This window comes from Trematomus bernacchii, unplaced genomic scaffold (genome assembly GCF_902827165.1).
Source record: "Trematomus bernacchii unplaced genomic scaffold, fTreBer1.1, whole genome shotgun sequence".
Lineage (NCBI taxonomy): Eukaryota > Metazoa > Chordata > Actinopteri > Perciformes > Nototheniidae > Trematomus > Trematomus bernacchii.
The window spans coordinates 1,238,381-1,264,091 of NW_022987720.1; the positions used below are offsets into that span (position 1 = coordinate 1,238,381).

General features: G+C 40.3%; 1 protein-coding gene across 8 annotated transcripts in view; it reads left to right on the forward strand.

The window, feature by feature from the left end:
* The window catches only part of nbas (NBAS subunit of NRZ tethering complex), a 183,114-nt gene extending 158,823 nt beyond the window's left edge, over positions 1-24,291 (forward strand). For all 8 annotated transcript variants that reach the window (XM_034144125.1, XM_034144126.1, XM_034144127.1 and 5 more), the window contains 4 exons: positions 3,534-3,673; positions 9,212-9,359; positions 11,045-11,179; positions 23,257-24,291. In XM_034144125.1, the coding sequence (XP_034000016.1) occupies positions 3,534-3,673; positions 9,212-9,359; positions 11,045-11,179; positions 23,257-23,532 (699 nt within the window). In that variant the 3' untranslated portion in view covers positions 23,533-24,291. The remainder of the gene's footprint in view (positions 1-3,533; positions 3,674-9,211; positions 9,360-11,044; positions 11,180-23,256) is intronic.
* The last annotated feature ends 1,420 nt before the right edge of the window (positions 24,292-25,711 follow it).

Here is a 25,711-nt window from a genome sequence, read left to right on the forward strand (position 1 = left end):
GTAAATAAACAGACTGTTGAATCCGTTCTTTACACTGTTGTGTTTGTGGTTTTGTAAAGGCAAGAAAAAAACGCACTTAAAGAAATCTAAGGATTGATAGGCCTGTGTTGGCTAGTTATCCTAAATCCTGTAATTGTAAAGTTAATATTTGTAGGGGAGGTTCTAAAGGTTGTCCTCCATATACTTTAGCGAAGTGGTGACTATGTAAAAAAGACAAATAACAAATATACAGAGCATTTATATTGCTGTCTAACTTACTGAACCTGGTACGGACTGATGTAAAGAGACAAGAGGGACTACGTTTTGTAAAGAGGCAGAGGGAGGAATATATGAAGAATGATTGACTGAGAGACTATGTGTCACATCCAATTTGCCAGCTATTCTCTGCTTAGAGTTATGGTATTGTGTTATGACAGGCATGTCCCTCCCTCCCTTATTATTCTCCTCTGCCCTGCTGCACTCTGATCTTTCTACCACACCACTGAGGAAATGTTGATTTTAATCATGAGGCAAAATTAATTACCGTCCTTCCTTGTTATGAAAATAAAAGCCTCACAGCCACGTGGTAATTGGCAGCGATTTAATTTGCGGTCTACTGTAGGTGAGATTTAATGAGTGTCTGTGTGTGCAAGCGGGTGAAAGGATGTAGGTGTGTGTTTATATTTGAGACAATTGCATATTTTGTATGTGTTTGGGTACAATTTGTAATGGGTTTTCTACATAGAACATGCAATCAAAATATCATCAGGAAATCCCACGGTCTGGCATACCCTTGAATTTTCAAATAATGAATAAATGTGGCCGTAAAACTTTTATAACATGCTTCAATAGCAAGAGAGTGTTCAGTATTCATAACACAGTAAGGCAATAACAATGATGAACAGGCTTTGGGTTGCGGTTTACATTCAGGGATGGATTTGAGAGTTCTAGATGCACTGAGGGATTTTTACAGGTAGTTAAGATTCCATTTCTGTTTCCCAAATGACCTCCATTTCCAGAGGGTCCTGAGCTTCAGCTTTGCTCATTTATTGCTCCATATACCCATCATAAAGCGCTCCACTACACCATCCTGCAAGAATCTGCTGTGCTGCTACTTATTTGCATGTGCATTTGCTTGTGAATTAGAATATTCAACAGCACTGATGACTCTGAACTCTAGGAGTATCAGTACTTCATGAAGGATATCAGCCGGAGTGAATAATGATTAATTACCAGTCATCCAGTGTAACTCAATTACAAGAGCTAGTGGATTACATGGAGCCCCACGACTGACACAAGCAAGAGTGTAGGGCCAGTTCATAATTGGAAAGTAAAATGGTTTATAAATTTGACATAAAGATGTTTTTTTTCCTTTACTTCCAAGAAAGAGTCAGTTAGCCTGCCTGCTAAAAAGCAACTGTTACAAGGCGTGCAAGATTCAAGGGTTTTATTGTCATATGCACAGTAGCTACAGTGTAGTTATGGCAATGAGAATCTTAGGTCCCAAGCTCCTCCAACAATGCAACATATTATAAATAGGACATAAGACAAAATACAAAAATAAAACAAAAAATTGTGCAAATTTGGAGAGGAGCTAGAGACACGGCAGCCATCCATAACTTAACTACCAACAATGTATTAATGTATTCCATTGTATTTCAGTTGCGTTCCTTAGACTCCATGTTGATGCACTTATTTTCTTTTTATTCAGTAACTGAATATTATTGTTTATTCTTCCATTCTTTGAAGACAAGGGACATCTCAACTGCCATTGTCACTTAGTCTGTAAAACTCTCTTTTTATACGTGTTCACTTTTTTGAATCTGGGAGTCTTTCCTGTCGATGTTTTGTAAAGCTGTTCTTATTATTGGGTAATAAGATGCATATATGAGCTTTTTGTTGAATCCATGGCCATTTCACTTTTTGTAGCTCATTTAATTTACTATAAAAAGGGCCTTTATTTTTCTGCCTCAGTTAATTCAGCAGTAACATCTGGTGCAGAAATGCACATGTGTTTACCTCCAGTAGCAGCCAGTGAACCAGCAATATGGGGCTTTTTTGCTTTTGACTGCACAATGACCTACACAGCATCAAACAACTCACCTGCATCGCGCCACTGTGGATTTCAACAAATATCTCTCGGGGATGTGTTTCATTTAAACGCTTTATAATCAAGGGGTATCCACAACACATTTGAAATTCAACATGTAGTGATGAATGCAGTCATTGCGGCCACAGGAGCTCCAATCAAAATAATTCAGACATTTGTTCATTTAGTGTCAGCTGTTTATTATTTATGGGACAGAGATATTCTTTTGAAAGCAATATTTCATCATGTATAAGGATTGTTGTGGTGGTCTTTTGGCATCTTAATGAATCTATTTATCTTCTCTAAAGAAAAGTATATTTATTGCCTCAAAATGCTTTTCATTAAATAACTGTTAATGGGACAGTTTCATTTGCTAAACCAAAAAACATTTGGAGCTAGATCAAAACCAGTGCGGAGATGTGCACAGATGGTTTCTGTACTTACTTAACGCCATTACAAAACTGTCATAATAAAGGTTTTAGAAGAGATATGTGTTTACATGTTCATTCAGACACCGTTTCTAGGGTCTTAAAATATATAAATTAGCCCGTGTAAAGACCTTTTATACTGATGAAATACGGCCAGGCTTTACATAGATATCCATTTTAATAAATGTGATCCCACCGCTGAGACTGAAACTATGTTTTATGAGCCTGGCTGCGAATGATGTATGTGTTGTGCCGGGCTATGTGTGTGTGTGTGTATGTGTGCGTGCGTGCGTGCATGTGTGACGGAGCCTGTCTTTGCAGCAGCCATGCTTTGGCAGGTTGTAGTTTTCCCCTCAGAAATCAGCCGCTCTCTGAACTGTTAAATCACACTAGAAGCCAACCTTTGAGAAGAAAATTAATTACTTTCCCTCCGCCTCCTCCTCGTCTCATTTTTTCCACATTAACCCTCCCTCATTCCTTTTTTACTCTTACACGCTCCCTCTAGATCCCTCGCTTTTTCATAATAGTATAGAATAAGTTTGGCCACAGGCACATTTTTTCAAATATGACAAATGTGATATTTTGCATGAAGCCTCTGTCCCTCCTTTCAATGCTGTGTTTGAAGTTTGCTTTGATACTGGCTGTCTGGATGGACTGGTTGTGATTGCGCAGTTCATTCAGGTCGCATTTTTGGCAGATATGCCTTTCCCACAAACTCTACTCCAATCATTAGGTTGTCAAGTTTTACCATCACAATGGAGAGCTTCATTTGAAATCAATGAACGCTGCTCTCTAGTTGCTGTTTCTTTTGTGTGTAGCGGAACATAATAAATCACTGGAAAACCACCTCTCAGTGGACAATGCTGGCATTTACCATCACATTTATCCAAAGCATTGCAACAGATGGTTACTCTAGTTATTGAACCATCTTCATTCACCTAATTTGTGCTCAATAACCATGGCAGGCATTTGTTTGTTGGTCTTTAATTAATACGCCTGGCTCACCTCCTGTCTTTGTCTCCAATCTTTCCTCTCAGGTTGAGATAGAAGATGTGGAGAACGAGGAGAAAAGACACGCCCTTTTCCTGGAGCTGCTGGAAACTTCACAAAAGTGGGAGGACTTTCAGCTACTATCGCTCCTCCTACAAGCGTGGCCCCCCATGATGAAAGAGGAAGTGTAAGACACATTTCTTTATTATTTTTTCACTGCTCTTTTGTTTCTTTCAAGGTTAATGCATTGGTTTTATAAAATGTCGGGAAATACACTTATCCATGTTAATGAAGGAAGCTACAGAAAGCAGCTGGTTAGCTTAGCCTAGCATAAAGACTTAGCTAGCCTGGGTATGTCTGAACGCACCAGCACCTCTAGATTTCACCTATTAAGATGTTTGACTTTATATGGTTTTTCCAGACAAAATAAGACTGTAGTGACCAGTTGTTTTGCTGGACTTCTTTTTACCAGGCGTTATGCTAAGCTAAGCTAACTAGCTGCTGGCTGCAGTCTTATATTTACTGTAACAACATGTGAGAGGTTTTGATTTTTTTGTCTGACATTCTTGAATACAGCTAAAAATCCTATTTCCAAACTAACATTGAATGCATTGGCGCCCTCTCAGAGTCTTCAGAAAATGTAGTTTTAAAGTTCAGATCCAAATATAGTGCTTTTACATTTGTTTCTTTGTGATAGTGTGTGTGTTTTGGTTCTTTATAGTAGCTTTCAACAGGTTTCATAGTGTATCTTTATCATAAAGAAAACCAGGGAACATATTGACATTTCAATGATAGACTTTTGTTCTAATTTTACTGATAGCGGGAATGGAGAATAGCGCCTTTTATTGACCCGCGTATTGCTCATAGACTTTACGAGTTGGAAATAAAAACAGGAAGCTTCAGGCTCTGGGCTTTTTGCATCAGCTGGCATCTTATGAACCTCAGCAAAGGCTGGCTGTATTATCGATAAATGTCTAATGATGTGATTGCTCTTCTCCTTCTCCATTGTTCTTGATTAAAAGTGAGTGGTACTCTGAAGCCCTCCCGAGACAATGCTGTCGGGAGTTTTTCCTACCAGCTCAATCAAAGCAGACTGTTTCCAACAGTTTCGATCTTCAATTTAAAGTAGAGTTCCACTCCAGTAGTTGTTAGAAACTCACAAGAACATGACCACAGCTTCGTATAGATGTGTATGCATGTCTTAATCAGCTTTATAGATTCTGATGACTTTGTTGTTTTGTTGATTAACAAGATTCACGTTGGTTCATTGATCAGTTTAAAAGCCAACAAAACCTCCAATCTGAAATATGCCAGGATCAGACCTCACATTGTTTTTGTTAAAAGTGGATCGTGACTTCACAAACAGCTTAAAATGAAAAATCAATCAAGGCATAAGGGGCTGAGATAACTTTAAGAATGAATGGCAGCAAATGCATTTAAGAAATGATGTCAAACTAGGCTAGAAAAAGGCAAAAACCTTCTTACATGCTAGTTTTTTCATAGTATCTCGTGAAATGTCTTAACCCCATCTTTGACAAAATAGTCCAGGAGCTTCCAGTTTTTAAAGTACGCAAAGAACCAACATCTAGGAACTGCTTCATGTTTCATTTCCACCTCTTCTGAGGAACCATGAGGATTAGGCAAATCATTTCAACAGATTGATACTGTAGTTGTGGCGGAAATTCCCCTTAAGAGAATATGAGACGACAATAGTAACCCAGTCTTTTTTTTATTTAACAGTAGAGACCTGGTTTAGTGTACAAGAAAGACGCTCAGAGTAGAGGTGAAAACTAAATGACTAATTAAAGGGAGTTTTCAAGGGGGGGAAAGGGTTTCGGTTCAGTGTGTTTCTCTGCATAATTTTCTAAGGAATGCCTGAAAGGATTTTCACTTGGACTTTGGGATGAAGTGATTCGAATTTGGTGGTCCAAGTCCATGGGTCACTCTGAACACTGGCTATAACTTCATGAATGAATTAGCTTATTATGACAATTTCACATGTCTGATTAGATACAATTTAGAGATTTTGAATATACATGAATCTACCTGACAGAGGCATTATGACATTGTGGAAGTGTTACAAATACAATGAAAGGATTTAGGATCATCTAAATCATCTGTGTATTTGTGAAGGGCAGTAGAGTTGTTTTTGAGTTTCCCAGTGTCTTTTTCCTCTGAGAAGCAGAAGGAGATTTGGGATTAGTTTTGGACAACACAGCTTTCCGAGTTCACCCAGAGATTTCACTGACGTTGTGTGTTCAGTAGAGCTGTAGTCAAAGCATCACTGCTGGGACTAGTCGGCTATAATCATTTCTTTCAACTCCAGACTGAGCTGCTGTACTTTCAGATTTAAATCCTAACACATGCTGAGTACAAACTCAGCTTCTGATTACGGATTTTGCTTTCTGCTCGTCTCTTTAGTCCTGCTCATTTACATCGCTGAAGTTAATTTGCTGCAACATGTCTACACACAGATTCTGCATCTTTGAAGATTAGAAGCCTGAAATTAAGGTCTGATCTGTGTTTACTGTGCAATTTGTGTTGAAATGGCTGCTGCAGTCCAGCAGTCATCATTTGGGAAGAACTCGAATCATTTAACCTTCAATTTTTGTTGTATGTGTTCAGTTCAAACTTGAGGTCATGGTTAACCTTAACTAAAACTAAGCATTTAATCGTATTTTTGATGGAAGTGTGTTTCCTGTGTGTGTTTGTAGAGTGGAGATGTGTTTCATTGGGACTACAAGAGGAGCTATATTGAGTTGCATCTAAAAGCTTATCCTTAAATGTGTCCGCATAAACTGAGTCATATCCAAAGCACCAATAAAAGGCTGGCTGTGACTCACACTGCACCCTGTGACAGATTTGGCGAGCACACAGACACACACAGTGGAGGCAGCAGATCCTCTTTGTCCCCCCGGTGAAACACAGGAAGCAGCGCTGTGCCAAACCGCACAAGTGGGCTCTGTTTGCTCCCAAAGCTGCATCATCGTGAGGTGAAGCAGCTTGGCAAAACATGGCACCCCCGGGAGCTGGATGGAGGGGGGGTTCTCCTGCTGACGGACACACACAGAAGCCCAGCTGTGCCCCCGCCTGTCTCACACTGTGGGTGGATTATGTGACAATGTGTCCCTGGTCACAAATATACAAAAGTCCCTCTACCTCTCTTTTATAGACGCAGACTTTATCGTTGTGTAGCTTCTTTTAGCGGCTCTTTGTAATTTGAGACATCTCTCTGCGTCTTTTTGTAGTTGTTTTGTGACTATTTTGGTCATTTTGTGTCACTTTGTAACCGTTTTGTTAATATTTCAGTTATTTTTTTGTCTTTGATTTTCCTGCCCTTTGTTCTGGGTGTGTTGTGTCTAAGTGTACTGTAGCTGTTTCATGTGTCTTTGTAGCCATTTTGAGTCACTTCCTGGTTGAGTGATTTTTTTTTATAGATGAAGGCCTTGACAATTTGGGACTCTGGGCGAAGTTGGACTGATTTAAAAAATCCAGCCATGTCTCTCGTTCTTCACCACTTGCTGGTTTCATACACACCAGCTTTATTTGCAGATAAACACATGCACACACATGTATCACACAAGATCCGGTTTACCTTACAATCTATTGTAAAACACACTTCAGCAGCCTTATAACCAGGATTCAACCACTTACATATTTTCTCATCATGTTTCTAGGATAATACCAGCCTTTTACCATCTACCCTTAATCAAGAGAAGTATAACAAAGCGCACTTTCATATCAGATTCCCCCTCTGATCTTCAATCTCCTTCTTTTTCTTTTCTGTCCGTTAATATTTAATGTACTGCTTGTCATGTTTATCACATACGTTTCTTTCAGCAATGCTGGCATTGAGACATCCATTTCCTACAGTGGTGCTTTCTACTTTTCTCAGATCAATACATACATAGTTGGGTTGATAGATTGTAAAATAGATATTAAGATAATGAAACAGATAAGATACAGAGTTTATATAACTGGTTCTAAGTGACATATTGCTAGAAACCAGCAGACGCTTTTGATTAGGCTAGGATTTGAACAAATATTTTTAGCTTGAACCTTTTATATAAATGTTGACACTACTATTTGGTTAATATAAGCAACATTTAGTCAATAATAATTTACTTTTTTTATTATTTTGCTGATTTCAAGTACATTTTCCCCTATCTTAACAGCTATTTTTCCTGTTTTTGAGAGCTGACTTTTTGTAGTGTTGATAGACGAATGGATGGATAGGTGGATGGATAGATAGATACTTTATTCATCCTATTTAAAAAAACTACAACCTCCATAACCACTAGTGTGTTAGCACGCGTTAGAGGGACATGAGTACAGCATCGTCTCCCTGCCATGCTAATGATAATATTAATAGAATAATAATTTCAACAAGATCTATCCGTCAACCTAGATCTTATTAACAGATAATGAGTCGTTCTGGGGTTCCCATAGGATTTCTCTTCTTCATGTGACTAATTTTAATAAAGATCCATGAAGGTTGCATTGCCTTAGCCTCATTGGTATTTGCTCGCCTTGGTGTGAGCTCATCTGTTACTCAGGAGCATTAGCAAAGGTCTTGAAGACCTCATAAAGGATCGTGTCAACATTTTGCCGCCCGTCAGCGCTGGCAGCTGGTCCCCCTGGTGATCGGCATGGAGGTGTTTAATATTAACTGCAGGAGCAAAGTGGTCAAACATCCTTTTTCCTCGAGTCAGAATTCATTAGATTTGTCTGTAAACCTCCTGATGGTTCCGTCTGCGCTCATGTCATGCCACTGATTTGATGCTGTTATTCTTATGTGGCTGATGTGTTTATATTATTCATAGCAACACACAGTAGTCAGCTGCTGTAACCCAGCCATTGTCTAACAGGATTACCGTCACACACAGGGCTTATTATTGAATGAATAACATTACAGTATTCTACATGTTGGATATAAATGTCGGGGGAAATCGATTTATCGAAGTATCAAGATTCTTGTCTTGGAAGGTTCTGGTATTGACACCTTTTTTTCCTACATAAGAACCTTGATAATGCTTCTGATGGACAATAATCTTACACACTTAATCAAGCCTTACTGTTTGATTTGTTGAAAAAAAACTTGCAAAATGCCAAAGTTACCTCGTTATTTTGTGTAAACATTTTATTTTTTTGTAATATTTGTTTCAGAGAAATAAATAGCAGCTAACCAAAGCCTACCAATTAATTAAATAACAAATATAATTATTTTATGTATAACTAGAACTGGATTTACTTGGAGTCACTGAGAATTAAGAAATACTAAAATAATGTTTAATAGTGTAGCACAAATAAATGTTCCCTTTTGTCTCAGCTTTGATTCCTGGGTTAACATTGTTGCCATCAGTTAATATAACCTTTTAAATTATGAAAACTCCATAATCTCTCACACATTTGTCTCTGCGTTCATTCATAAAATGTTCCACCCCTATGTACTGAATCAAGTGATTTCAAATTGAATTGTTGGCTACTGAAAGATTTACACATCTAGTTCTAAACTTGTCTTTTTAATATACTGTATGTTCCTTCCTTGTTCTGCCGTCCATAACTCACTCACTGATATATGTATTTCCTTCACCTGTCACTTTTGTATTCACATGTTTCTCTCCTGTATGTTCACCGCGCAGTAGGAGCCTACACACACACACACACACACACACACACACACACACACTTCCACACTCACAGGTGTCTTGCTCTCTGTCTCCAGGGCAGAGTCGGAGTGTAACCCCTGGGTGGGGCTGACCTCGGCCCTGCTGACCCGCTGCCAGGCATCAGAGGTCAAATTCGACCTGGGTCAGCAGGTCGTCGCCATGGTGCGATCGCTCTACAACACCAAACACAAGCTTCCTGCACAGGTAACTCTCCTGGGATAAACGTCTATTACTTCTAATGTCTTGTTTTCTTTGTAGTACTTTGAATGTTTTACTAAAAGCATGTCATTAGGAACTTCAATATGCTCATTTTTTGCTGATTTATACTTTACTCTGCTACATTTCATTGGAAGCTAATGAACTTTTAAGTCCGATAAATTCCTCTGACACCTATACTTGATCATACAGTGTAAAATTTGAGTTGATAAAATATGACTCAAAGTTTGAGATTAAACTAAGCGACGGTTTATAAAATAGTAACAGCTACACTTTAATTTAATATAAAATTGTTATTTATGTTAATGTCAATAGCCTATAAAACATAACATAAAATCATCCTGACAGTAATGCATAATGAGTGCTTTTACTATTAATTCTGTTAGGTACATTTTCTTGCTATTTATTCTAAATGTTTATTCAATTTTAAGGCCGAACTGATTATTTTTACACTCTGGCATTGCTGCTTAAAGGTGGGGTATGTCATTTATTTCAGAAACACTTTTGTTATATTCCATGGAATGCTCTTAACATCCCGATAGCAATGAATATATTAAATGCTTTGACAATAAATACATAAAAAAATGTCATCTGTGGAAGCCGTAGCGCTGTAAAAAGCACGACCAATCATTTTAGCCGGCCCGGCTAAAATAACTGGAAGGCCTACCTGCCTGTCAGCCTTCCATCTGTGCACAAACTTATCTCGTGCCCTCATTGGTCATGTGCGCGTTCGTGTGTGTTGGAGGAGGGGCTCTGTAAGGAAGTAGCATATTTCTTCCGGTTGTGTATTTTCAAATTCTAGCGCACTCGAGCTGGTTTCTCCAAAATGACATACCCCACCTTTAAATACAAGAGCTTAATTATTCTTTTACCACTTCAAAACAGTTAGGATAGTGAAAATAATAATTGAAACCGAAGGGGGAAAAAAACCCAGCTTCAACTCTGCTATCACTTTTATTGAGAAATAATAAACGCTTGTTAGAATTTAGCGTAAACCCCAAGCATTGCCACATTTACCCCCATATCTTAATACAGCATGCCTAAAGCTATTAAGTATGTTATCCACAGCAACATGTTAGCATCAGCTGAGTGCATTCCACAATGTACTGTAGGCACGCGCGCTCTTTGATATCTGGCTGCCCTTAATGCTATTCATGCCCTACTGAGCAGCATGGAAATGGTAAGCCTAATGCCATTCTGTATGTCTAGCGCCAGCTGACTGTGATATTAGTTTAGTGCTAATGCTATTCCGTGTGAATAGGCTAGTGTCTGCCTGGCTGTCTAATATTAGTGTGGGAAGAAGGGTGGGAGGAGGCCTTTTACTCTGTTCTGAACAGCTTTAATTTGAATCTGCTGGAATGAAACCGCCAGAGCATGGGGGAGTCAGATTGCATTGTGATATCCATATATTACTGGGTAGGACCGCTGTGTGTGTGTTTGTGTGTAGACCTTTTTAAAAGTATTATGTGCCTCCGTGTCTGTACAGTATATGCACATCGATTAACCTTCACTGTTCCTCGCCCACTCTCTTCCCTCCGTCTCCCGCTCTCCCCTCTGTTCTCCCTCACTCTTTCTTTCTCTGTTTACATCCCACTTTCTCCTTTATCTTTCATCCATCCATTCATTTACCCCCCCCCCCCCCCGCCTGCCGTTCACTCTCTCTCCCTCTCCAGTGTATCGGACACATTTCCACCCAGCTGCTCCAGAGGCAGCCCAGCCTCCAGCAGCCTGCGCTCAAACTGATGGCTGAGAGTGGTGATGAACAACTGCTGAAGCTGACTCTGGATCAGATCAACAGCATGACCCCGGTAAGTGGCGATGTGAAAGTCTGGGTGGTTCAGATTCAGGCGGAGTCCTCTTCATGGATCGCAGTTTGAATGCAGACTTTCTTTCAAATCAGTTTATTATTTCACCTAGAAAACTTTAGAAATAGGGGAAAAATTCACTTAACAACTTCTCAGAGCTCATGGTCATGTCTTAAGAAATCCTTTTCTAGTCCAACACCGAAATGTTTTCAGGTTATAGTTATACAAATAAATCCTTCAGATGAAGTTATGTCGTCTAGTTTTTGGATGTTTTATTTAAAATATTGTAAGGGGCCTTAAAAAAAAGTGGTATTTCTCCCACAAGCTATGTAGATCAGATCCAACATCAGCCTTGTTTCTTATGTGTGTGTTAAAATAAATAATGTAACAATGTTCTGAGACTGTATTATATTCTATATTAAAAAGTACCAGACAGAATAGAAAAGGTGAAATACTAGAAACTGTAGGCCAAAACTCTTCAACATTGTAAGATAAGAATGAAGTCCTCCAAAAAATCTCAACATTTAAATAAGCCAGCGCTCATCCACTTGCTAACTGTACTTTAGTTGTGGGAAGCCCATCGGATAAGAGAGTCATAGTTTAAGACTGTGTGGGCCCTCTCCACTGTTCCCCATCAGATAAGCAATAGTCACAAAGTAGGCCTCTCAGACCCGGTAGCCCCTCTCTTTGTTCCGGGATCAGATAAGAGAAAGCCGGTCCATTAAGTGACAGAGCCTCTATTAAATGAAACATAAAGGCGCCTATATCGGAACACCTGGGGAAAACGCTGCTTTTATCCCGCAGAGAACAGCGAGCGGGGTTTGGAAGCGGGTTGCTGAAGGGGGATAGAGAGTAGATGTGTGATTTAGATGTTGGGGGGGAGGATATCAAATGGAAAGGGTGTTTAGAGAGAGAAATGGGCTGAGAAGGGAAATTACAAAGAGGTAGCAAATGTATGAATATGTAAAGTGCAAAAGATGGAGGTGAGAGGAAATGGCAGTGTGCAGCCAGCCTGAAGAGAGGATGGTACGGGAGCAAGGCCAGGAGAGATAAATCAGGGAGAGTTAGAGAAGAGGGTGTGTGAATGGAGTGAGAAGGGTAGTGTGTCAAACAGCTTTGAGAAATAATTCTGCCTCTGCAACCTGAGAGCTGAGCGAACAGGGCCATGTTCAGAGCAGTGTTCATCTGAAGATAACATCGGCGGAGACAGAGAGAAATTGTCTTACATCTAAGATGTTTAATACATCTGATAATGTGCTCACTGTGGAGCTGCATGCATGTGGGTGTGTCTGTGTGTGCGTCTGTGTTGTGTTCTCCACTTATTCTCTATATGTGTGTGTGAGCATTCCTCGTGTTCTATGTGAGTGTCTGTTTGCCAAAGTGTGTTTGTATTGTATACAGTACAGTGTTTCAAACTGTTTTACAGTATCTGTTCAGTCAAATGATATAAAAAAGGATATTAGATTTATTCAAGGTTTTTTATTTCCTCATGTGTTTTGATACCCGTCTTATCCAATTTAAGGTCTGCATACCACATTCTTGACAAGGATGGTTCAAATAAGGAAAACTTCCCCCACCCAAACCTCATTATTTTTTAGCCTTGACACCCTTCTCGCCCCCTTAACTGTGGCTAATATTTTCATACCTTTTCAGCCCACATTGATAACAAAAGAGGGAATGTTTAAAGTTTTTCATAAAAGTGAGAAAATACAATACCTTAATACCGGATTACCATTAATATGTTTATGTGTACCGTCGGTCTTTTGGAAGACAAACATATGGAGGTGGTGGTCATTTGTTGTAGTTGTGCTTCATATTTTTGTTAAGATTGTGGCAGCAGCCTGGTCCTCAGCATGTGAAATGCTCTAGAACTGCCACTGCTGCTTGGAAGTCTTTTTTTATGTAAGGTAAGGCCAGGGCTTGCTGTCTCTCTAAAACCTGTTCCATATTTCATTGGACATGAAATATGATCATGGAAGTCCATGTTGTGTATCAGATCTAGTTAGTTTGAAGGCTTATCAGGCAACAGAACACCGCACAGCGTTTCATAACACAAAGTTATGACTCTGCAACTACGACAGAAAATAAGTCGCTTTTTTTGTTGTTGCTTGATCACTCTGCTATGGAAACCCTGCTGCATCGCTGTGCTGACCTCCTCCAAAAAAAATTACGGAACTTTGCAAAAGTTGGTCAGAGAATGGCCTCGGACAGTGGAATGCTTTGACTACTGTAAATGATTGTACGAAGCACTGAGTTTATGACACAAAACAACTATAATTTATATGGATTTGTTTTATCATGACATGGCTGATACTCATTCGCTTAATATGGTTGTACTGGCTGCAATATCAAAACAGGCATTTGGGATGTTTAAACATTTGGATTAGAGTTCACCAAAGGTTATTAGACTAATCATTTGAAATAAAAAAAGACCTTTTAAATTATTGAATAGTTCACTGCTTAACTTCTAAACCTTTATTTAAAGGGCACATTGTTCACCATCATGACCACATTTAAGATGATACAAGAGCAAAACCACTTTTATCAGATCTACAAATTGACTGGACTTGGCAGTGGCCACCCTTTAGGAGATCAGTCGATCTCATCAATGGGGGATCAGAAGTATTACATCATAGTCAAGCTAGTTGATCAGAAATCCAGGTAAGTTAACTGTGGAGGCTTAACGTATCGTACACACGGTTCCGTCGCGTGCTTCAACGGAGACGCTTCCCATTCACTTTGAATGGGGTGACGTCACGCTTTGCCGAACTGCATTGTGGTTCCGTTGCTTCGCTTTGCCTCCGTTGCTCGCGCTGAAAGTTGAGAAAGGTTCAACTTTGTAAGCGTCGACGGAAGCGCCATCCAATCAAATCATATGCCAGTACAAGCGCTATAGCCAATCAAACCGTGTGCTTGTGTGTCCGGGGCGGGAGATTAATGTGATTGGTTGTTGGTCGTGCGCCAGACACGCCCACCGGCAAGCTTCAACGTGACGGAACCGTGTGTACGATACGTAACTGTTAATCTACAGGCTTTACGATAAAATGTCATCTGTTTGGTCACAGTTGGTTTCACTCCAACATACACAATTAATTGATTACAGAAAACCACGTAGAAGATTTGAATGTCATTCTTCATTTATCAACCTGTCGTTTTATGTCTACATTCACACTGGTAGATTTAGGCCACGATGCATCATAATATATTTCTTAACTGCAAACTGTGAAGCATAGCGCTCTTGATTACATACATGAAAATGACACGCCACTCTGTGTGATTGACAGGCCTTATCTTCAACCGGTGTGTGTTTCCTGGCACTCTGCTCTGTATCTGATGTGATAGATTACTGTGCACATTGTTTTCTCCTGTATCAACATATATTTGTTCACAAGATAGATGGCCCTGGATTACTTAAAAAACAAGATTAATTCTGAAGATTTGTTTTTAATTAAAATGGTGTTATAGAAATCCTCTTGACGCAAGTTGTAAATGAGAAATGTAATTTATGAAGCTGTTGCGCGAGATGTGCGTTCACACTCACCGTGTCTTGCGTTGTTGTGGAGCAGACCATCGTGGGCGTTAAAGTATAAGGGAGGATGGTGGAAAGAAAAAAAAGAGTGGAGTGGGAGTAGAGTATACGATTCAAAAGGGAGACAAAGAAGTAGTAGGGAGCAGGTAATGAAGAAGAGGTTGCATTGTCCTCGATGATGCAGGAAAGTGTGCAGTCTTTTTCTTTCTATTCACTCAGAGCAGAAAGAGCCTCTCTCTTCGCCTCTCGCTTTTTCCACTTTCTCCCTCTCTCCTATCTTTTCTTCCATGTCTCTGCTCCTTCTAGTGAAGATGTATGTGCCATGGAGGAGCAAAGGGGAGCGGTGGTGCACGGAGCCAGGGGTTAACACCAGCCTGACAGAGATAAGGGGCTGATGAGAGAGGCCCTGCCAATAAGAATGAGCTGTCACTGCAAATGTACAGCATACAGTGATACAGCTGCACATATATACACAGCTGTACCAAAAACCATAGTTTGCAACATTAACATTTTCTAGGAGTCCTTAGACGGCTATGGCTATATGCAGAGTCTGGAGTTGCGAATGCATTTCAAGGACATAACCAGAAAAAACGAACCACTTATAACGTCTGGTCAAAGACTTTAAAGAGATGAAACCTGGACACAACCTCTAGCTCCCTGCCAAAACGTCAATATAGGACAATTTGGGAGTAAAAAGGTGTTGCCCTGCCTAAATGCTAAGTGAGACTTAAGGGGTTGTGAATTGTGTATGTATGTATTTGTGTGTATCTGCTTGTCGGTCTTTTTGTCATAGTGGGGCATTGACTACATCAGCTTTGCCATAACCCAACAGCTACAGCTGTTAGACAGCGAAGCCTAAACCGAATAGTAGTTTAATCAATCAACTGTTAAGTCGTTTGGACCCACCCCCCCCCAAGTTACTGACGCTACGCCTGTCAGGCTTTCAGTTCCCACATGGCACAGACGCTGTTTACTATTGACTTCACTGGACTAGCCTTTATATACTGTAGTGCTTTTCTAGTTTTCCGACCAATCAGAGTGCTTGTACACTACTGTACATTTTTCAGAAGTAACGCTTGGCAGTACTACAAGTAGTAACTGGTTAAGAAACAGTCCTGAAAGTAAAACTGACGCCTCTTCATGACCTAGATAATAAAAGGAGACCATAAGCAGGAAGATTTATGATGACTATATAGCTATTGTTAATGGAGAGCTTAAATTAGAGGCAAACAAATAGTTTCATACAAAATAAAGTATCTAATTTATCACACTGTTATTAAGGCATATGGAGAAAAACAACAGATGTGACCCCCCATGTCATCTCCAAAGAATCACTTACACCTTTTTCATCTGCCCAGTGAAGTGAAGACACTTGGTGTGTGTGAGGGTGTGATGGAGTGATTATGAGTCTAATTGCTTGTTTAAGTGGGCTTGTTTACAGCGTTTGTGCCATATTGGCCCTGTTAATCTAGCTGTGTTTGCTTGCAAAGGAGTGTGTTGATCCCTGATTTGCTCCCCGAGTGTTTGTGTTTCTGTGTTTGTGTTTGCTCATGTGCGTCACAGCCCACTTTTTCTTTTTTTTTTTGGCTTCACAGCTTCTTCTTCTGTCACTTTCAATCATGTCGCGCTGTAAGCAAGGAGCGCTTGCGTTTGTGCGCGCTCAGTTTGGTGCACTTCTAAAGCCCGGGGACAGCTTGGATGGAGGGATGGGAAGCAGAGCCTGAAGAAGGAGAGGAAGGGATGACAGAGGCAGGGAAGGAGATAGTTGTGTGTTGTCTGGCATTCAAAAGAAGCTTTATGATTTAAATGATAAAAGAAAGCTCGGCCATGCATTATGTATTAGGCTTTGTACGAGTACGGTAATTCCAATTAAGCTCTCAGCCAGGTTTAGCTCAGGGAAAGAGAGGGCGGAGGAGGACGTATACAGGAAATGAGAGACTTGCAGAGCTGGAATTGAAAACAAAGGTGTTAAAAATTGACCAGACCAATCAGGGAACATTTAGCGGCCATTGAAGGCAAACAGGAGAGACAACCTCAGCTGTCTTTCCCAGGGAGAGACAGCAAGAAATGAGGAGGGGATAACAAGAGCGAGAGTGGGGGTTGGACATCTTCTGGCTGCAGTTTGATGTGTCCGTTCCCTTGTCATGCTGAGTGTTTGTTCATTCAGTCACGGCACACACACACACACAAACATGAGACAGAAGATGCCTCTTTCGCTTCGCTGAAGAGACAGACACAGTGTTGTTTGAACCTTTAAAGAGGATTTGGAGGGGCTTTTAACCTGGCACACACACACACGCACACACACCTGTGCTCAAAAACACACACACCGCAGGACAGGTTTTCAAGCTGTTGACCTTTGAGAAAGAAAGGAAGGCATGATGGATGTATTCCCTCAGTCAGATTCTGTTTGCGATGAACTGTTTGTAAAGGCGAGGCCCAGACAGACCGCCGGGGAAAGTCAGAGACTCAAAGAGATAGAAGGGTGAGGGGAGGGTCACAGCAGGTGGGGGGCTGTAGGGATGGATGTACAGTAGAACAGATTGTTAGCTGTCGACTCAGTGGATGGTGTTCCTGACAGCAGAAAGCTATACATTCAGTTTGTGGTGCATTTCAGCTGCAAAGGTCATAATCATAATGTGGCAAATCTAGCAAAAAAACACTTTGACCAAATCAAATTGGTCAATGTCATGCTCCACTGTTGAGACAATATAGTTCGTTTTTTTAGGAAATAGGCTTATTCGCTTTCTTCCTAAAAGAGTTTTAAGAGAATATCAATACAGCTCATGCCTTTACATTAAATATGAAGCTGGAGCCAGCAGCAAGTTAGCATAGCTTAGCTTAGCTTACCTTAACACAAAGACTTAATTGACACGCAAATGATTAGCCTAGCGCTGATAAAGCCACAAGTTAACTTGAGGTTTTTTACAGTTTAAAGAAATAAGATATATCTGTGTTAATTTGTGATTTTAAAGCTGCTAGTAGAAAACTTTCATTGAGTTTGGTCAGAAACAGGCTAGCTGTTTTAACCGGTTTTCAGTCTGTTTGCTAAGACTGTATGCTAAGCTAAGGAAGTCGTTTTTATCTTCTTTTCAAACTATATGCAAGATATGAAAAAAACAAGTTTCCCTTAATGTCAAATTATTCCTTGAACATGCAGAAATTGTAACGATTTTTTTATTTTGATATGAGCTTCGGTCATTAGTATGACATGTTCTGTTGAAAAGTTAATGAATGAAAATAATCTAAAATCCCTACCTTTCTTTCACAAAGTTTCACAGTATGAAGGAGTAGAAATCAAAGCAGTCCTTGACCTAGAGTAGCTGCATTTTTGAGTAGTTGCAGAGAGATAGCTGCAATTGCGACTTTAGTGAGAAATCTTAAAGAAGGATAAGAAGACATTAGGTTTAAAGATAGTACATACAGGTAATTATCATTCAAACGTTGTCAATGCACTAACAAATACTTCTTACCAGTAGGTGTACCGGGCAGAGCTGTTCATGCTTTTAAAAGAACATAAAGTTATCAGCTGGGCTCTGATATCAAGATTCCCCTCCATCCCTCTCTGCTACACCTTCACATCTATTTTCAGCTGGAATGTCAATCCAACTGACTCTGAGACTCAAATCTGCTGTCTCTCTTGACACCGTCAAATCGTAATAGCCTGGGAAGTGTACGTGTGTGTGTGTGTGTGTGTGTGTGTGTGTGTGCCTAAGTGTGCAGGACCATGCCTGTGCCTGAGTGTTTTTGTGTGCTTTTCTCTCTACCATAACGGACCAGGAAAGAAAGATATAATATACTGTATATATATATATATATATATATATATATATATATATATATATATGTAGTGGTTGGGGCAATGTTTATTTATAGCTGAAGCACCTCTTTTCACCCTCTGTCTGAAACCAGAGCTCAGTCTGCTCTGATTGATTAGCTAGCCGGCTCTGTTGTGATTGGTCAACCGCTTATAGTGATGTCCCGGTCCTTAGCCTTTCACGTACAATGTGTTGGAGCGTTAGCCAATAGAAGCGTCAGTGTTATGTATTGATGTCACTACGTCGCGGAAGTAAACAAAGGACTACAATTGTGGCATTGCAGGCGGGGGGGGGGGGGGGGGGGGGGGGGTGGGAGTGTGTGGGAGAGAAACTCACTCTAGAGAGAGTTTGGGGATTTGAGCTTTGCACACAAACCTATAACACACAGCGTAATAGGGCCCCTTTGAATCTGTACACATCCCATGATGGCCTAAGTCACTGGATGTGATAACACAGTACATGTGTGCTGTTGTTCTGTCATGTGTAATCTTTCACACCAGTGGTCTGCATGTACAATGGTGTGAGCCCTCATTACAGCCCAACACAAAAGAAGGTGATTTCGGCGATTAGCACGCCTTCGGATCAAATGAAGTCAGATGTATTTGTAGAGCTGTTAATCACGCTAATAGCTCTAAAGGGCACCACGAGGCCACTTCCAGCTGTCAACATATGGAAGATTAATTATGGTTCCTTTTATTTTTGTCTTTCTGTAGCCATGCTTGCGAGTGGCTTTTAGAAATGGCATTGCATTAAACCAGAGGGTATTTCTCCTTTATAAATTACATAATTGACCTTCACAATAATTAACAATTAACTTGCTGTTTAAAATAATTTGCAGAATATTCGTCGTTAATCACGGCCACCGTTTTTTTAAAGCGTACTTAGAGTTTTACATTTAAACAATTGTATATAATAATAATAATCTGGATGAACACTTTTTTGTCTCGTTCACAGTCTCTCTATCTAACCGACTTTCCTCTCTTGTCGTTTTTTATTCTTGTATACTGTCACTGTGTTCCCAGATCACAGGAAATACTTTGTTGAGTGCGATATTATCCTAACCAAACGATGCGACAGTTGAAACTTTGAAAAATGTGTAATAAACAAATCATCCTAGCTGTTTTATGTGTAAACTTTATAGTCATCTTCTTAACCTCTTATGGACGACGGTCCCCCCATTGGACCCCTCCCACCGTTTTTGTCTCAGGGCTTCTTAACATTTATGAAACTATTAATGTGTAGCACCAGATTAACGGGAAGAATCTCAGCTAACTGAAGATATGAACCATTTTTACCAAAACAAAACACAAGTCTCATAAGAAGCGTCTAAATGACCCCTGAGCGAAAAAATGCAAACTGACTTTCGCGCACAATTCAAGATAAATATACCCTTATTACTTATCGTAGCTGCACATACAATATATCCGATTAAAGCTGAGACTCCACAGATTAGGTATAGTATCATCACTGAGCGATCCGAACTTGCGACAGGGGAAGCAAACACAGACATCACAACACGTACCTTTACGGAGGTTTTACGGCAGATCGTCTCACCGTAGCTGTCAATTAGATCAAAAGACGTGTTCAATGGCATTAAAACGAAAAACAAAAATGCTACAACTGTTGATCCATAGGTTGATAATGTACCTGTGCCTTTGAAGAAATTATTTATAATCCATAATTCCATTTTTATGTAAAAATCGGAGGGGAAAAGTTAGCTGCTAATGGTAGCCACCAGAGTGTATGCAGCTTCCGGTTTTGGTAACGCGTCACTCTCACTCCTTATTTGTTAACGTGTTGGTGTGTATATAACTTTCCCTCGATTCCATTGGCTCCAGCGGTTATAAAGAGATTTCATTCATCAAAATCGAGCAAGGTGGGCCAGAGATAGGTCAAATCCACCCAAATGACCCCAGAAGTGGTTTCTTTTGGCTAAATCTTTCTAAAAATGTCAAATTTAACTTGTTTTGCATCAATCTTGATACAGGGTACTTATTATATGTTGTACTTTGGATTCCTAAAGCTTTTAGTCTACTAACCCATCATCCAAGGGTAGTTTTCACTATAAGTAAAAAAGAATTTTTGGACGGACACTATAATTTACAGTTTTTTACTATGTAAAATCTGAATTTTCTTTAAAATAAAAAACATCTATATTGATTCTGACTTTTCTACATCCAACTCACAGGTTTATCATTACTTTGAGAATAAAGATTATTAATGTAACCCTTTTAGAAGGGAAGATATGGTCATTTGTTCTGGGAATGTCATTTTCAAGCCTGAGACCTGAAAAACAGGCTCAGGGCTTAAGAGGTTAAGAAACGCAGCTTCAAAATAGGCCAACGTTCACGGCAGTTCCAGGAAATGGCATGTGTTACATTTTCTTTCTGTGCCCCTGTTGAGCCTCGAAACTCCAAAGTTTGAAATGTTAAGATGTTTTGAAGTGCCTCTCCTTGGTTCTACTGTGCATTCAGCACTTGGTGCTCTTAAAAATGAATGCATGCCTTTCTCCTCTCCAGCTATTCTCTCTGTCAAACATTTTCTCCCCTCTATTCTTTGCCTTAATTATAACCGGATGACCTCCCCGTCCACCTCTCTCTGAAGATTCAAAAACGTCTCTGTCTGTTTTGCCCTCCTCTCTCCCGCGGCTTGTCGTGATTCATCTGGTCCCCTCTCTCAAAGGAAGGGAGAAATTAAATGATTAGTCATGCATGACATACTGTCTATAACTGTTATATGTCAGCCCTCTCCCTTTGGTACCAGAGCAACCGTGAGCTTTTATTATATTAAAATGGTAAATGCGTCCACATCCAGAACACTTTCACGGATCCTATGAATCTGGGGACTTTTTTCTTTCAGAACTGCACACATTACCACAAGCTTACACTTATTTTATGTGCAATAATTCCACGAGGGGTCTGTGTCATTGTCAATGACAACAGTCGGATGTCTTTGATCTCTCGTGTGAGACGTTCAGGTCCACTTATATCCATCATCGCTGTTCAAGTGACCCTTTTTAACACTTTTATGTGGTTACAGATGAATTGTCCTTCAAGGAAAGAAAAATGGAGCGAGGCAAGTCGTGGGATGAGAGATTTTTTTAGAGGCGAGGGGGAGAAATGCATCCGTCTCTGCCCCTTCTTCTCCACTACAGAATAGACATGAGCTTCACATTTATAATTGATCTGCCTCAGCTCCAGAAATACCCTGACAGGGACTCGCTGTTGTTTTCCGCGCACATATGCGTGTAAAGTTTTGCAAGTGCAAACTCATTAATAGAGCCAGCAAACAGGTGAGAGGATGCAAAGGAGATGTGCTGAGTCACCGAGGCCCCCCCCCCCCCCCTGTCTTCGTGGCCTGTGAAGCACTCGCAGCAGCCCCGGCGGCATTTAGCTGCTTGAATTTGCATGCAGTTCATTGATGTAAAAAGGCGTAAAATGGGATTAAACATTACGTAAAGGTTTGTTTATGGCTCTGCGAACATGTGTTCAGAATTGTTTTGGTAACCGAGAATCTTCTCAAAGCTGCAAAGAACTGCAGGAGATCCTACGCAGTATGGAAAATATTCGTTTTCTTTCATGCTATTGCGCTTATTCTGTTTTTCTGAAATATAGAAAAATTCAGACCTTTAAACAAATGAATTGAGCATACAAGCAGTTTGCTGGTGAATTGAACATTCCTTCTGTTTAAAGTGCAAGGTAGTGATTTACATTTTCATGACGACAAATAACATTGCACTGTGTTAGCGTTGCACCTTAAATGAAATGCTATGTATTTTCTGTTTAGTGATTTGAATGACCTTTTCTTATCTATGACCCAAATAACTAAGAAGTCTGGGACTTTGAGTCTGAAATAGTATGACGTGGAAAATGTGAACGTTCCCTCAGAACATGCGTTTGATTTTGTGCGTTCATGTGTTTAAAGGCATATGCCATTGGATTGGTGGTGAGCCACAGGGTCAACGCATGATTTGACCCAACACTCTGACCTCATCAGGTTTCTTCAAGCGTGTAGCATTGTAATCACGCACTCTATAAACTCTGCTGCTGCAGCAGGAAGCTAAATTATATTCTTTCAACAGGTCGCTTTCGCAAATCTAGTCGCCACTTCGAGGTTTTATCAGCCAGTGGGTTTTAAGAGCAGGTCGGCTGAATGATAGCTCATCACCTGGCAATTGAAATGGTTGTTTAAATGACAAAATGATGGTACAAGGATAAAAGACAGTCCACACTCTTAATAGGAAAGATTCTCCTGACCCCATTGTCGTGGAATTTATAATAATTCAATATACATATAGGTTTTGCTAACTACAAAATGTTCTCAGACCGAAGTGTGTCGCCTTGACCATTGTCAGGCAATTATCATATGGATGTTAAGGTTATAATTAACATGCTATACTTCCCCTTCTGTCTGCCCCCCACCTTTCTTAAGACTGTAATGTAAGTGACCTAGCTGAATGAGTCCTGTTCCTGTGTCTCTTCCCTGTATAAAGTCATTGCTTTTCTGTGTAACTTGGTCAGATTCTTGTGCTACATTAGTGGTACAGGTTATCTGTCCTTCCAGCTGGAAATTGATTGATTCTGTTAATTGCTATAACTCTTTATTAAATAACAGAACTTTAAGCTTGTATATTTGTTCTTTTCTTACCAGAAAGTGATTAAGTGTGGAATTTCCACCACAGCCATTACCACATGTGTGTTTACTTCTTCTCCCTCTTCTGTTTTTTCCTCTAGGAGACGGCTTCTTCCTGCGACGCTGAACTTCTCTCGTTGCTCCTGGACGCGGGGGTCCTGGTGGGCTGCGTCTCCTCTGCCCTGTACTCCCTCCTCAGCGCCCACATGCTGTCCCACCAGCAGGAGGGGGGCTGGGACGTGGAGACAGCGGCCTCGGAGCTGCTGGCGGCGGGTCACGGCCCCGAGGCGGGCTCCCTGCTGCTGGCTCACCGCGGAACCCACCAGGCCCAGTTCACCTTCAACTCTGCCTTGGCTGTTTTAAAGAAGTGGCTGTGAGGGAAGGCGGGGACGCCGTTTGGAACTCAGCCACGAACAGCCGTGAGAAGATTCAGGAAGAGAGAGTGGAAAGGGGAATGGAGTTAGATTAAGATCTTAAGAGATGAGCGTGGGGCGCGAATACAGGTGATAAGAGGCTGGCGCTCTGAATGTTATTCTGTAATTGGGTTCATCAACTGCAGACACGTCAACAGCAGCTGCAGTATCTGCCTTGAAGGTAAAAGAGCGGACACTTTCAAAACTGAAACATCTGCTCCATTAGAAACACATGAATGCTGTCTCTCCGTTATGAGTGAATGTTCACACTGGGGGCTGATCACAAAATGCACTTCCTGCTTGCATGCATTTGTGTGTGTCCTAATGTGTTATTAAAATAATTGAGCAGTACCCAGGAAGCTGTGGGTGGGTGGGTGGGTATTAGCCTATTGTTCCCTGACAGGTTTGCCTCTTTGTCGTCCCACCGTTAAACACCCTGCCTCTGCTCCATTGTTTTAGCCCTATTAATGTCTAATTAATTCCTTCTAAACAAATTAGCCCCGCAATGTGTGTGCTGGTGAACAAATACCGTATACGAGCAGCGACCAACGGCGGGCTAATGATGATTAAGAATAAATATGTACGTGTGTGTGTGTGTGTGTGTGTGTGTGTGTGTATACACATGCTGATGCTGTCAGCAATTTGTTTCACTTTATGAATTGTAGGTTTAATTCTGTCCCACCTTCCATGCCTGAAATAAATGAAACTCTATTGGCACGACGATGAGTTGGTTGTCCTTTCTTTCCGAAAGTGTTGATGGAAAAGTGCATCTCTTTACTCGACGTCTTTGCTCGACCTTGTTAACATTTCAGTTGTTTCAACTTTTCTTTTGATTCATGTTTTTTTTTAATAAAGACGTGTGTTACATTTCACAGTGAAAGCACTTTTGCATCATAATTACAGCATTTTATCCTTTTTACTGAAGATAATTACAGCACTCTGACCTCAAACATCCAGCTTGTACTTTTTCTTGCTCTCAAATGCGTTTTTATTTTTGTTCCATCATATTAAATGGTTTAGTAAAGTGCTCTCTGGTCAGCATCACATGTCCATAGGGGGTTTGGAGCAACCAAGTGCTTTTACCTACTGTGCTGTCACAAAATGCATTTGTAACTATTTTTCTACTGACAAACAAGCAATATATCTTTGGAGAAGCAGGGGGAAAATGTAGTGTTTGGAGGACAAAGTGGCTGATTTATATATATTTATAAATACTTTAAGGCCCCCTATGGCAGGGGTAGACATTAAGGGTACAATTCCACTGGCACTCCGGGCCAGTAGATTTTCATTATCACTGGCCCCACCATTGTAACCACTGGCCCAAGAGCATTCGTCCAAAGAATCCACCCTAATGAAAATGAACACATTTGTTGCAATCATTTATGCACAAACTACATTACTACTTGTACTACAACATTTGAATCATCAGTTCTTCCTCATTTTCCTCAATTGTTCATATTTGGTTTATTAAAATTATTATATTGTGGTCATTGTTAAAGAAAAAAAGGAGGGTGACATTTCTGCTAAGAATATTATTATTTTTATAATACACTTCCTGCCTTCCTGTCATTAAGAGTTAGAAATGTAATGGCTATGTAATAGATTAGATTAGAACCTTCATTCTCCTAAACTGCTGGGACATTTCCCTATAGCGAATATACCTTTATATTTTCTACTCTTCACTCACTTGTCAGCATAGGTCGGCATTGATGTACAGAGCCGACAAAAGACCTTGTTTATATTGGCATCATATTGAAGCCAACTCCATCGATCAAGCCAGTGTGGCTGAAACTTTCTCTCCCTCTTCTACTCCCTGTCACTCTCCTTTAACTCTTCCGGTGACTTTCTTTTATTTGAAGATTGTTTTTTGCCCGGCGCTTGGCCGGTTACCAGTGTTTTTAAAAACATTTTTGGCGAATGGTTAGGTGGCGCAAAAGTCTGTAGTGAAGGAGCGCGCTCCCGCTCACCAACAATGTGTTAGACTCTAACATTTCAATTTATGTAGTGAGTTAGATGGGTTTTTGTACATGTAAATATTTGCTAGTCCTCTAACAGTTAGAGGACTAGCAAATATTTACATGTACAAAAACCCATCTAACTCACTACATAAATTGAAAACCCAAAAGCATAAAGGGGCCCCTTT